This window comes from Poecilia reticulata, chromosome 6, assembly GCF_904066995.2.
Source record: "Poecilia reticulata chromosome 6, P_reticulata-male-v2, whole genome shotgun sequence".
Classification (NCBI taxonomy): domain Eukaryota; kingdom Metazoa; phylum Chordata; class Actinopteri; order Cyprinodontiformes; family Poeciliidae; genus Poecilia; species Poecilia reticulata.
In genome coordinates, this window is record NC_088835.1 from 28,021,665 (window position 1) to 28,032,691 (window position 11,027).

At 36.3% G+C, this 11,027-nt stretch overlaps 1 protein-coding gene across 1 annotated transcript; it reads right to left on the bottom strand.

Annotated features, from left to right (window-relative positions):
* Positions 1 to 1,451: 1,451 nt before the first annotated feature.
* Positions 1,452 to 8,612, bottom strand: sycp3 (synaptonemal complex protein 3). Its single transcript, XM_008412603.2, has 9 exons — positions 8,397 to 8,612; positions 8,074 to 8,213; positions 7,873 to 7,951; positions 7,552 to 7,586; positions 5,893 to 6,010; positions 4,559 to 4,658; positions 4,199 to 4,297; positions 2,786 to 2,890; positions 1,452 to 1,764 (listed from the first exon to the last, which is right to left on the bottom strand). The coding sequence occupies exons 2-9, from the start codon at positions 8,195 to 8,197 to the stop codon at positions 1,711 to 1,713; spliced, it is 714 nt and encodes a 237-aa protein (XP_008410825.1). The 5' UTR covers positions 8,198 to 8,213; positions 8,397 to 8,612; the 3' UTR covers positions 1,452 to 1,710.
* Between the last annotated feature and the right edge of the window lie 2,415 nt (positions 8,613 to 11,027).

Consider the following 11,027-nt stretch of genomic DNA (forward strand, 5'->3'; position numbering starts at 1 on the left):
CATTATGACATAAGAAAGAAAACAAAATTCGATTACATTTATAGATTTATTTATTAGTAAAGTTCTCACCGAATTCAGACTGAAACAAAGGAGATGCATAACCTGAAACAATTATTTTTTTCTCAAAAGTTTAAGACAGAAATAATTTCCGTTTGGTATGAAAGCCAACTGCATTTTATCTATTTTTTGTATTTAATGTCCTTGATTCATTTTCAGCTCTTACACAAAATAATCTAATTTATAACTCTTTTTTTTTTACACCAGACAACATGAATGTGCTTTTGTTGAAGAATTGTGGAGCTTAAATTCTGAATGATATGCTGAACTTTCAGCATAAGACTCAAAACAACCAGTTTTGATCAACAAAAATTGTTTTTTTTGGCAAAAGAAAAAATTACAAAAGAATCTTAAATGTCAAATGGAGCCTGGTTGCTATAAAATAGTGACAACTGATAGACATATTTAACATAAAATAAGTGATTGCATACAATATTCACCCTCTTTAAAATGACTGACCTAATTTAACAAAGGTCCAGCCAACTGGTGCCAGTAATCTCACAATGAGTGGAACGGTGATCACCTTATCAAGTGTTTGCAGTACAAAGACACTTGTGTCTGGAAGCATGAAGACTGAAGAACAGTCTTCAGCAGGTCAAAAAAAACTTTTATTGAAAAGTATAAGTCAGGGGATGGATAAATAAAAACTCAACCCCTGGAGTTTAGCTAAGTCCTAATCAAGTTATTTGTTCTGATGAGGCAAAAACTGAGTGTTTTGGCCATTAAAGATTCTATATGTTTGAAAGACACCAAACACCATCCCCACTGTGAAGCATGGTAGTGGCAGCATCATTCTGTGGAGATGCTTCTCTGCAGCAGGCTGTAAAGATAGAAGGTAAAATGGCTGGAGTAAATATTTCACTTCCTAAAGCTTAAGCTACACAGAAATTGTTTAAAGACAACAAAGTGTATGTTTTGGAGTGGCCTAGTCAAAGCCCAGACCTGTTCACAGCTGATCCCCATGAAACCTGACAGAGCTGGAACAACTTAGCAAGAAGAAGGGAGGGAAACCGTCACATCCAGATGCATAACCTGAGACATTTATCCAAAATTGAAAGTATTGCAAGAATTGTCAATTTTAGCATTTTCTCCACTGTAAAGAAAATCAATGAATAAATCATATTTAATGTAAAATGTCAAAGATAAAACTATAAAATATTGAACAGCACCCAACCTCTATATGACATGATTCCACACAGGTGGGTTCACTAAGCTGAAGTTGGTCTGTTGTGTCTGACTGACAAGGCCGTTCCTTACAAAATGGCCGACCTGAGTGAGCCTCTCCCTGTTGGGACTTTTCAGACACTTCTGGGTCTCAAATAGCTAAAAATATGTATATTTTTTTACTTGGGTGACAAGTTAAATACTATTAAAAACAAAAGCAACCAAAACACTTAAACATTACATTTTTATTGTGACATTTAACAGGCACTCAACAGAGCTCATCTTTACAAAATGACTTCATATATTAACACAGCGCCACCTGCTGGCGATAAAAACAAAGCACAGTGAGAGGGGCTGAAACAAACTGCATCATCTTTTAAAAATCTGAAATTATTAAAATAAACATTGAGGTGGTTTAGAAACCGAAATGTTACTGCATTAAGGAACAACGAACTCAAACACTGGAACGGTCGCCATGGTAACGGCAGGTTAGAAGAGCATGGACTGCAGTGACTTGCGGACTGTGGCCATCTCCTGCTGTTGCTGTGGAAACACATGACAATATGGCGTCAGAACCCGAGCGGAGAAAGCATTTTATTTGATTTACAACTCCCAACACAGACAAAAAGGAAAAAATAATAAAACAGTCCACACTGATAACAACAACTGTTTTTGGTAGAGATTATCTACCAGACGGCCATTTTGCTTTGTGCTGGAAAAGAAAATGACCTTAAAATTAAAGTTTGAACCTGATGATAACCCAAACAAGCAGGTAAGTAATCAGCACCTTGGCTCCGGACCTACAAGATGAAAGTTAAGAAGTGGTCAGCCCAAACCGTGGATCTTAATTCAATGACATTGGATTAAGATCTAATCCTAGAGACATCGATCGAATATGCCATTTCTGAGGCCAAACCAAGAAATCCTGAGGAACTTAGAAATGCATCCAAGTTGTTCTGGACTTGTTACCTGGTCACAGGTGCCAGAAGTTGCAATATTTTGCCCAGTATATTTGCGCATATAAAATTGTAGTGTGTTATCACCTGATTGGGGACAAAAGTTGCAACATTTGTTACATTTACTTTGAAAAATCTGTTTCCCTCCTCACCTGTGGGGGCGCTGCTCCATGAACCACTGAAGGAAACGATACAAGAACATCTAAAAAACACACTGAGCGCAACTAACCTTCTTCAGTAAATGTAAACAAAAATAGAGTGATGTCAGATTTTAGTGATTGTAGGATTTCTCCACAAGTCATTTCTCCCGCTAGACTCTTGCGTTTGTTTTGGTTATATTTACCCAGAATGCTCTGTGCTATAGTCTGAAGCCTGCTTTTGGAGCAGTTTCCACTCTGCTTGGCGTTCACATAGGCATTCAAACCGCCCCAGAGTTCACTTCAACTGAACCGAGGTCGAGGTTTGTAGACGGACCAGGATTCCCTTTTTTAATCCGCATCACAGTTTGGTTGCGTATTCACACCTCCACAAAACAAAATGCTCTTTCTAGACAAACAAACTGGAGTTTGATTAAAACAGACTGAGTATGAATGCAGCCTAAATCTCACCGTGTCCATGAGAATCTTCTTCTGCAGGGTGGCCATCTCCTTCCTCAGTTCCTGCTGCGTTCCTTGCAGGAACATCTCGTGGTTTTTCTCCATGTCCTCCATGTTCTGGAGGCAAACAGCAAAACGTCAGGTTATTGTTTCACATAAACTTGATGTCACGACTAAAATACAAATATTTTCTCAATAAGTCACAGAATATTTTCTTTCTGCAACTGCAGGTTCAGTTCTGTCACACAATGACAATATATTAAACTACCGTCCATAAGTCAACAGCCTGCTGTATATTCAATATCAGTAACTTAAATGTTGTTGTTTCTGACTGTTTTTGTCTTTCTTGTCTTCTGGGGACCATGTGAAATACTCCAACACCACATTCCCACACTTACCTGGTACTTCCTGAAATATAATTAATTAATTTTGGGTATGACATTTTTTTTAGGCTGAAGCAACCAAATTAACAAATTTATAAATTATGATGATTATTGAAGTAGCCATCAAGTAATTTAGTACTTTAGTACACAGTTCAAATTCTGTGAAAAAAAATCTCATATTAAGCACCTTTTTCTATTCAGTTATTTATTGGTTATTCTGAAAAATAATTTTAAAAAAATCAGCTGTAAACTGCATTGATGTTAAGTCAAGCAGAAAGAGCTGAGCTTTTCACATTTTAATGTTATAAGTATTTTTTTAGCTGCAGATGCTACAAAAATAAAATGTTCACTAAACAAATGCTGAGTTATTGCATTTTAGGCAACAAAATAGCTTTTTAAAAAATTAATTTAATTATTTGTTTGAATCTTTAAATGTATCTCCAATATTTTACAGAAAATGGCAAAATATGCCAAATTTTTACATGATTAATTGTCATAATTGCCTAATTAATAACTTGCTGTCCTAGTCACTCTTAAGCTGACCTCTCTAGAAGACGGCACAGTTGAATGTAATAATTCAAGACAAAGTTAAAAACCAGTCTCATGCAGCATCAAAGATGCCATCACTGAGTTAGGAATTGGGGCTGCACAGTGGCGCAGTTGGTAGAGCTGTTGCCTTGCAGCAAGAAGGTTCTGGGTTCGATTCCTGGCCCCAGTCCTTCTGCATGGAGTTTGCATGTTCTCCCTGTGCATGGTGGGTTTTCTCCGGGTACTCCGGTTTCCTCCCACAGTCCAAAAACATGATTGTCAGGTTAATTGGCCTCTCCAAATTGCCCCTAGGTGTGAGTGTATGTGTGCATGGTTGTGTGTCCTGTGTGTCTCTGTGTTGCCCTGCGACAGACTGGCGACCTGTCCAGGGTGACCCCGCCTCTCGCCCGGTACGTTAGCTGGAGATGGGCACCAGCACCTCCCAACCTCACTGAGGGACAAGGGTGTAAGAAAATGGATGGATGGAGTTAGGAATTGCTATTGATTGGCTCACCTTCATGAACTGCTCATACAGCTCTCTGACAGCTTTCAGCTTCTGGTTCTGCACGACTCGGGCCTGCTGCAGGACTTTCAGCTGCTGCCGAAACAAATTCTGTGAACACAAAGCAAAACCGTCAGCATCGTGTTTTTGTAGAATCAAACCATCTTTGTTATTTGCTGTGAATTGAATGTGGGACTTTTTAAAATCTCTGTGCAGTCAGTAAACAGAACTTCAGCAAAATGTTCACAGATCATGGAAGCTACCAGAAAACAACCGTCATACCATCCTTCTTGCAATGAAAAAAGTCAATGTAAACACTGGTCACATTGTGTTTTTGCAGCCTGTAGTGCGGCATAATGTAGATAAACTGACATTGAGCTTCTCCTCCTGCTCCTCGGCTCGCTGAGCTTCAACCTCCCACTGCTGCAGCGCAGAAGAAACCTGCTGATGGTACTGCTGGGTCATCTTCTTCCTTTACAGAAAATACAATGTAATAAAGCTTATAAAGTTGGGTTGAAACAATTAATTGTGATTAATCAATTATTGAGATAATTATCAACTAAATTAGTAATCAATTAATTGTTAATTGGAGCACAGAGACTCAAAAAGATAATTCTCTGGAAAAAACATTTTCAGAGCGAAAACTACAGGTCACCTGATCCACATCAACTCATCAAAACTAACTAGGGCTGAAACGATTAATCAGATTAATGGTGATTAATTGATTATTGAAATAATCTAATTTAGTAGCCAATTAATCATTAACTGGAGAATAGAGACTTAAAAAGGCAGTTTGCAGAAAGAACAACATACTCAGAACAATAATTAAGCCAAAACTGTACAAAAACATTTACTTTTTGGTATCCAATTATTAATCAATTGATCCAAAACATAATCAATAGATCAGCCCTACACTGTATTAATGTTAGGTCAAACAGAAAGTTCAGATTTTGATGCTAGAAGTATTTTTTAGCTAAAAGTTTGCTAAAAGTGATCAAACATAAACTAAAGGAATGATACGTTACTGCATTTTAGTTAATAAAATATTGAAAAGAATTTAATAGTTTATTTTTATCTTTTGATGTGTTTATCTAAAAAAGTAGCTTAATGACAAAGCTGCAGAATGTGCTAATTATTTTCATCTGATTAATCAACAGGATAATCAATAGAATAATTGATTAGTAAAATAATCGCTAGTTGCAGCCCAAAGATAAATCTGGAAAAAAAAGCACACCTGCTATTCTAACTCTAATATAAATCCATGTTTTCACTGCTTTAACATTTTTATAGTTTAGCTGTAAAGTAAATTCCTGATTCAGTTCATATTTTCTTTCTATTTCTTGTAGAGTTCTCCAGTCTTTCTATAATCCCTTTGTGTTTTTGTTTGGGTTTTTGCTGTTTTTTCGTAAAGTTTTTTGCAGCTGGTTAGTTTCCAATGAATATTTTGTTCTACAGTTGCTGATGTATGAATTATTTGGGCCAATAAAGTCTTCTAATCTCAAAGTATGAATCCAAAATGGAAAAAAAGACACATCAGAGCCTGGAGCTGAATGTTATTAAATCATTGTGAGATCATCTAACAGGAGAAAAAAAACCAGAACATATTTTAAAGGTCTATCAGGAGGTCTGGAGAACTACTCAATGCGAAGCATTTGGTGCTTCAGCAGTTCTTCTCTGAGTTTTCTTAAAGTTACAGAAAGAAGAACCTCTGTCCATGGTAGTTGGTCCACAGCTGCTCCAGCTTGTGCTGGCTTCCCTTCATGTAGTTTTTTGTCAGACATTCCAGGCGTTTCTTCTTGGCCTGCATCACTTTACTGATATCAGCTACAAGTAAAGAAAAAGACAGAGAAGCATTTTTATTCAGAGTGTTTCTATCTAAGCTAAGCCATAATGCACCAACAAAGCTACAGCTCCATTCTACAACAGAAGTTAAACTTGATTAAGACAAAAAAAGGCATATGACAAGGCAAAAAAATATATATATATATAGATTTTACAACACAGCCTCAGTTGTTTGTTCTCTGTGACCCATTTAAGTAAATGAACCTGAGTATTTTTAAGCAAAATACTCAGACGGATACCTGGACAATGTTGAGACGCTTTACCAAGGTCGAGAAAGAGTCATACGCTGGTAGACAAAGGCCCATAGTAAAAAGTTACATGTTTGATTCTGTTAGACACTAAGGTCCATTTCTCACGAAAAAAAAAAACGTTTTCCCAGGCCACAGAGACATGGTGTGATTTCAGGGAGTGTCTTCAGTCCATATAATCAGCTGCCCTCCTCTTTCTCCTCAGACGCTACAGACTTTTTTAGAAACTCTTCTCGGATGTAATGGTAAAAGCGTCTCCTTTCAGCGCTGAAAGTGAATAAAATAAGTAAAGTCTGAATGCTTTTCTTGGCTGATTTTATGCTCCGTGTGTCAATACAAATTATGATTCATCGATCGGGATTTCCATTCCCAACAACAACCCTCCAGTTTAGTAAGCAGTAAGGAAACAGCTAAACACCCCGCTATTAGAAACTGAAAAGGATTCAATCAGCCTGAACCTTACTTATTCGAAAGGCCTGGTTTAAAACTAAAAGTGGTCAAGGAAAATTAATGTTATTATTATCTTTAATGCATTTACACAGTACCCTGCTCCTCTGACTTTTAATTAATCAGTGATGGTGTCTTCATTTGTAGATGTAGAAACCAGCACCTTTCAACTCTCTTGTTGCTTCTTCACATGTATGTATAACAGAAAATAATTCCTACATGTTTGTGATTATCTTTCTGAGGCCAAAACCTTTAAAAAAATTAAAGTAACTTACAAATAAAAAAAATCCTAATTCCTGGATCTGTTTAGTCAGGTGTCATAAACATGAACCAGGACTTAATATAATTGTAATAAAAATACAAATATTATTTCGGTGTATTTTCTTTGCAATTTTCCCTTTTGGGTATCTAAATCTATTAGGCTGCACAGTGGCACAGTTGGTAGAGCTGTTGCCTTGCAGCAAGAAGGCTCTGGGTTCGATTCCCGGCCTGGGGTCTTTCTGCATGGAGTTTGCATGTTCTCCCTGTGCATGCGTGGGTTTTCTCCGGGTACTCCGGTTTCCTCCCACAGTCCAAAAACCTCTCTAAAATTGTCCCTAAGAGTGAGTGTGTGTGTGCATGGTTGTGTGTCCTGTGTGTCTCTGTGTTGCCCTGTGACAGACTGGCGACCTGTCCAGGGTGTACCCCGCCTCTCGCCCGGAACGTTAGCTGGAGATGGGCACCAGCAACCCTCCCGACCCCACTCAGGGACAAGGGTGAAAGAAAATGGATGGATGGATGGTATCTAATCAATGTAAACAAGAAATTACCAAAAATCCAACTGCTTACCTCCAAATTTCTCCAACATAGACTGGACCTCATTTCTAAATAAGTGAAAAGGAGGGGGGGACAGTTAAATAAACCAGTGAAAACACTCAGCATGTACAATTATTCAGCATAAATGCTGGGAACTCAATTGAATTTAATCTAATTAGTTTTTATTTTTACAGAAACTAATAATATTAAATATTTTTTGTCTTGATAATGTGTGTCATAATGTATTGATATTGTCACTTCACACTGTTTTTAAAGCAATACAATGTGATACCAATCATTTTTAAATACCTAAAGTTGATATGTGAAGAAGAATAATGTGAAAGATGTATATACCCCATGGCACATGCTGTTCCCTCATCAAAATCAGGTGCAGGCCTTTTCTTTGATAGCTTGTCCACAATTGGAGTTTCATCTTGGAACAAAAAAGGGTTAAAAATTCACATTAGTTTAATTTTCTCCCATTTTGATCTTACACGCTGGTAAATTTTCAGAGCTGTGAAAAACGACGCCATCTTCAGAAATCGGCTACCTTACCTTCCCTGACGTCATCCTCTGAGCCACTGAGCTCCTTTTTATCATCTACTGCAGGAAAATCATAAACATTTTTCTCTGTTTTCTCTTCTAGTATCTTTTTCTTCATCTGTTTTCTTGCTGCCATTTTTGAAAACCTCTGACTGTTAAAAAAAGAAAACAAACGTTAAAGAAAAAATGCTAATGCTAATGCTAAGCGTCAACAAAAAATAGTCTAACGTCGAGTTAAGAGTTTACTAAGGAGCTGAATTATAACATTAAATTAAACGGGTCTTTATAATCTCTTCAGGTTGATGTTTATGAGCAAAAAAACGAAGTAAACTAACATAAACTTGGTCAGCAACGTATCTAGCTTCAGCGCTATCGATTTTCCCGCCACAGCAGGGTCTTCAGCGGGAGCGCGCACGAGAAACCGGATGGAAATACCAGGTGCTGTACGTATTTCATCCAGCGGGGGGAGCTGCTACCTTCTCCTGTTTATTTTTATCTTTATTAAAGATTAGGCATTCTCCACAAAAAAGAAAATTACCTAAATAATAGCAGTCTATTAAAATACAAAACAAACAATGGGGGGGAAATAAACAGAAAATATTACCAAGGTAAGAGTGAATTTCAAACCTTAATTGATTTTTTTCAAATATTTGTATTTGAAAAAATACAAATTCTGCTGCGGTCTGCTGCACTCTTGTGTTGAAGCAACGTTTATCAAGTGCTCTGTAAAATAAAGTTATTTTACTTTTAAATCTTGCATATTTTTTAAAACTGGCACTTGTGAGGGAAAATAGCCAGAAAGATTAAATTGTTGCTACAGTCATTTCACTGAAGACCAACCTTTATCAAAACGCTGAAGTGGAAAAGATTTCTTATACAAGAACCAATTTTGAAAATCCTTACAAAAACATGTAACTTGCAATAGAAATGTTGTCTCAAAGCACACTAGAGTTGGTATTTATTTTTATTTTCTTTTGAAAAAAGTTCTAATAAGGTTAAACATACATAATTGTGACATTAATTTATTTTACTTTTTAATGGAGTGGAAAGAAGATATTTGATTCTGATTTTCTTTAAAGAGATATATTATTTTTTAATAAATGTTTTCTTCTCAGGATAGAAAGACAGAATATTGAGGAGTTTGTCATTAACTTCTTATTAAATTTTCTGTAAAGTCACGTCATTTATAGTTAAAGATGGTCCTTTTAGAGTAATAGCCAAATAATTTATCATAGCTGAACCACAAATTGGTTTTAACAGTTAAATTGAATGAAAAATTTGAACATTTATCTGAGAATTATTTTATTAGGAAAGTATTCTTTCATAACATGAACAAATATATATATTTTTCATTATGTACACTATTTACTTATGTGATTTTTAAAATTACATTTTAATGAATGTTATCAATTGTTTTAAATTTTCAGTATCATTATTCAATTGATGCAGTTATTAAATTTAACTTTTATCTTAAAAAGGTTTTTTAGTTCTGAGGCTGTGAGGTTATACAGTCATCTAGTAGGTGGCGGGACATATAAAATTATTGGCTTTCCGCCATTTAAAAAAATAAATGAAGAATTCGCGGGCTTTGGCATAGACATAATATAAGGATAATATAATAAGGTAAATATAATAATATATCTAATATAATATAATATAATATAATATAATATAATATAATATAATATAATATAATATAATATAATATAATATAATATAATATAATATAATATAATATAATATAATATATTGGAACCCGAGCGTCAACAAACTCTGATTGGCTAAGGCTGCACGTGACCATCATAACCAATCAGCAGCACTCTTGCTGAGCAGCACGTTTTCATAAGACAACCTGTGTTTATTTCTGCTGGAGCTGAGCAGTTGCTGCTTACTGAACTGCTGAACTAACTGAACTTCTGTTCAGTTACTGAACAGAACTGCTTACTGTTCACCGCGATCGACCAAAAAGGTGAAAGTTCTGCTTGATTTTATTAGGTTCTATAGCATTGTTGTCTTAAATTGCTTTAACGTTTGGTAAAACGTGTGTCTACTTTGTGTATATTGTGTTGAACAAATGTTAAGGCAAATCTAGCACTGCAGGTTAGAAAATGAACTACTCTGGATCTGAATAAGCTTTAAATAAGCCCTATGCTTTGAAGTATTTGCGCATTGCTGCATTATTTGATCTTCCTTTGGGATCAGCAAAGTATTTTTAATTCAATTTGAATTTTCATTGTCTTGTGAAAGTCCAGGCCTATAGTCCACACGAAGCTAGATGCATCCGCAGTGTATTTTCGTCCACTCGCATCAGGAAGAATAATGCACAATCAAATTGAACAAAATGTAAACACTACAACACGAAAGAGAGGTATACAAGTTGGCCCCGTCCACTTCTCAGGCGAACCCTCCTAAGGATGGTTGTGAATGGCATCATGGAGTGGAGAAGCATTGTTGTGATGCCATGCTGAAGGGGGCGTGTCTGAAAGTGCAGGAGCTCCCTAAAGTTACAGAGGGCATTTCCATTTCCAACTTCATTGTACTATAAATGTCACTCTAAATATATTACTAGAGACAACACTTTAGTATTTTTTCTTACCTCAATATAATAATTATCAGTGTTTAAAAGTTGCTCCTGAGGTTCAGTTGTTTTCATAAACCAGTTTTGCCTTTCTGTGAGGTGTGTCTTTCTAACTTCAGGTGAGAAACGTGCCATCCTATCCTAACCCTCTTCAATATGATGTGTTGTGACCTCATCTCCCCCCTTTGTGCATGCTCAGTCACACAAATAATCATCAGATTAACTTGGACTCAAATCTGTTTACAGATTACTGTGAGAATGAGACAATCGCGGAGAAACAGAAGAGTCCTCGGTCTGCTTCGTTCTGAAAGTGAGAACGACCCTCGAGGCTTTGAAAATATTAGTAACGGTGTTCCTGGGACCCCACGTAGTTTTACCAGTGACAGCT

What these genes read in the sequence shown, in the direction of transcription:
- sycp3 (XM_008412603.2), bottom strand. Translation starts at nt 8,197, where the DNA reads ATGGCAGCAAGAAAACAGATGAAGAAAAAGATACTAGAAGAGAAAACA. An exon ending in GGAACAGCATGTGCCATGGG is followed by an intron (nt 7,587 to 7,872) that starts GTATATACATCT and finishes TCACTTATTTAG; the next exon opens with AAATGAGGTCCAGTCTATGT. An exon ending in AGCAGGAGGAGAAGCTCAAT is followed by an intron (nt 4,298 to 4,558) that starts GTCAGTTTATCT and finishes TTGTGTTCACAG; the next exon opens with AATTTGTTTCGGCAGCAGCT.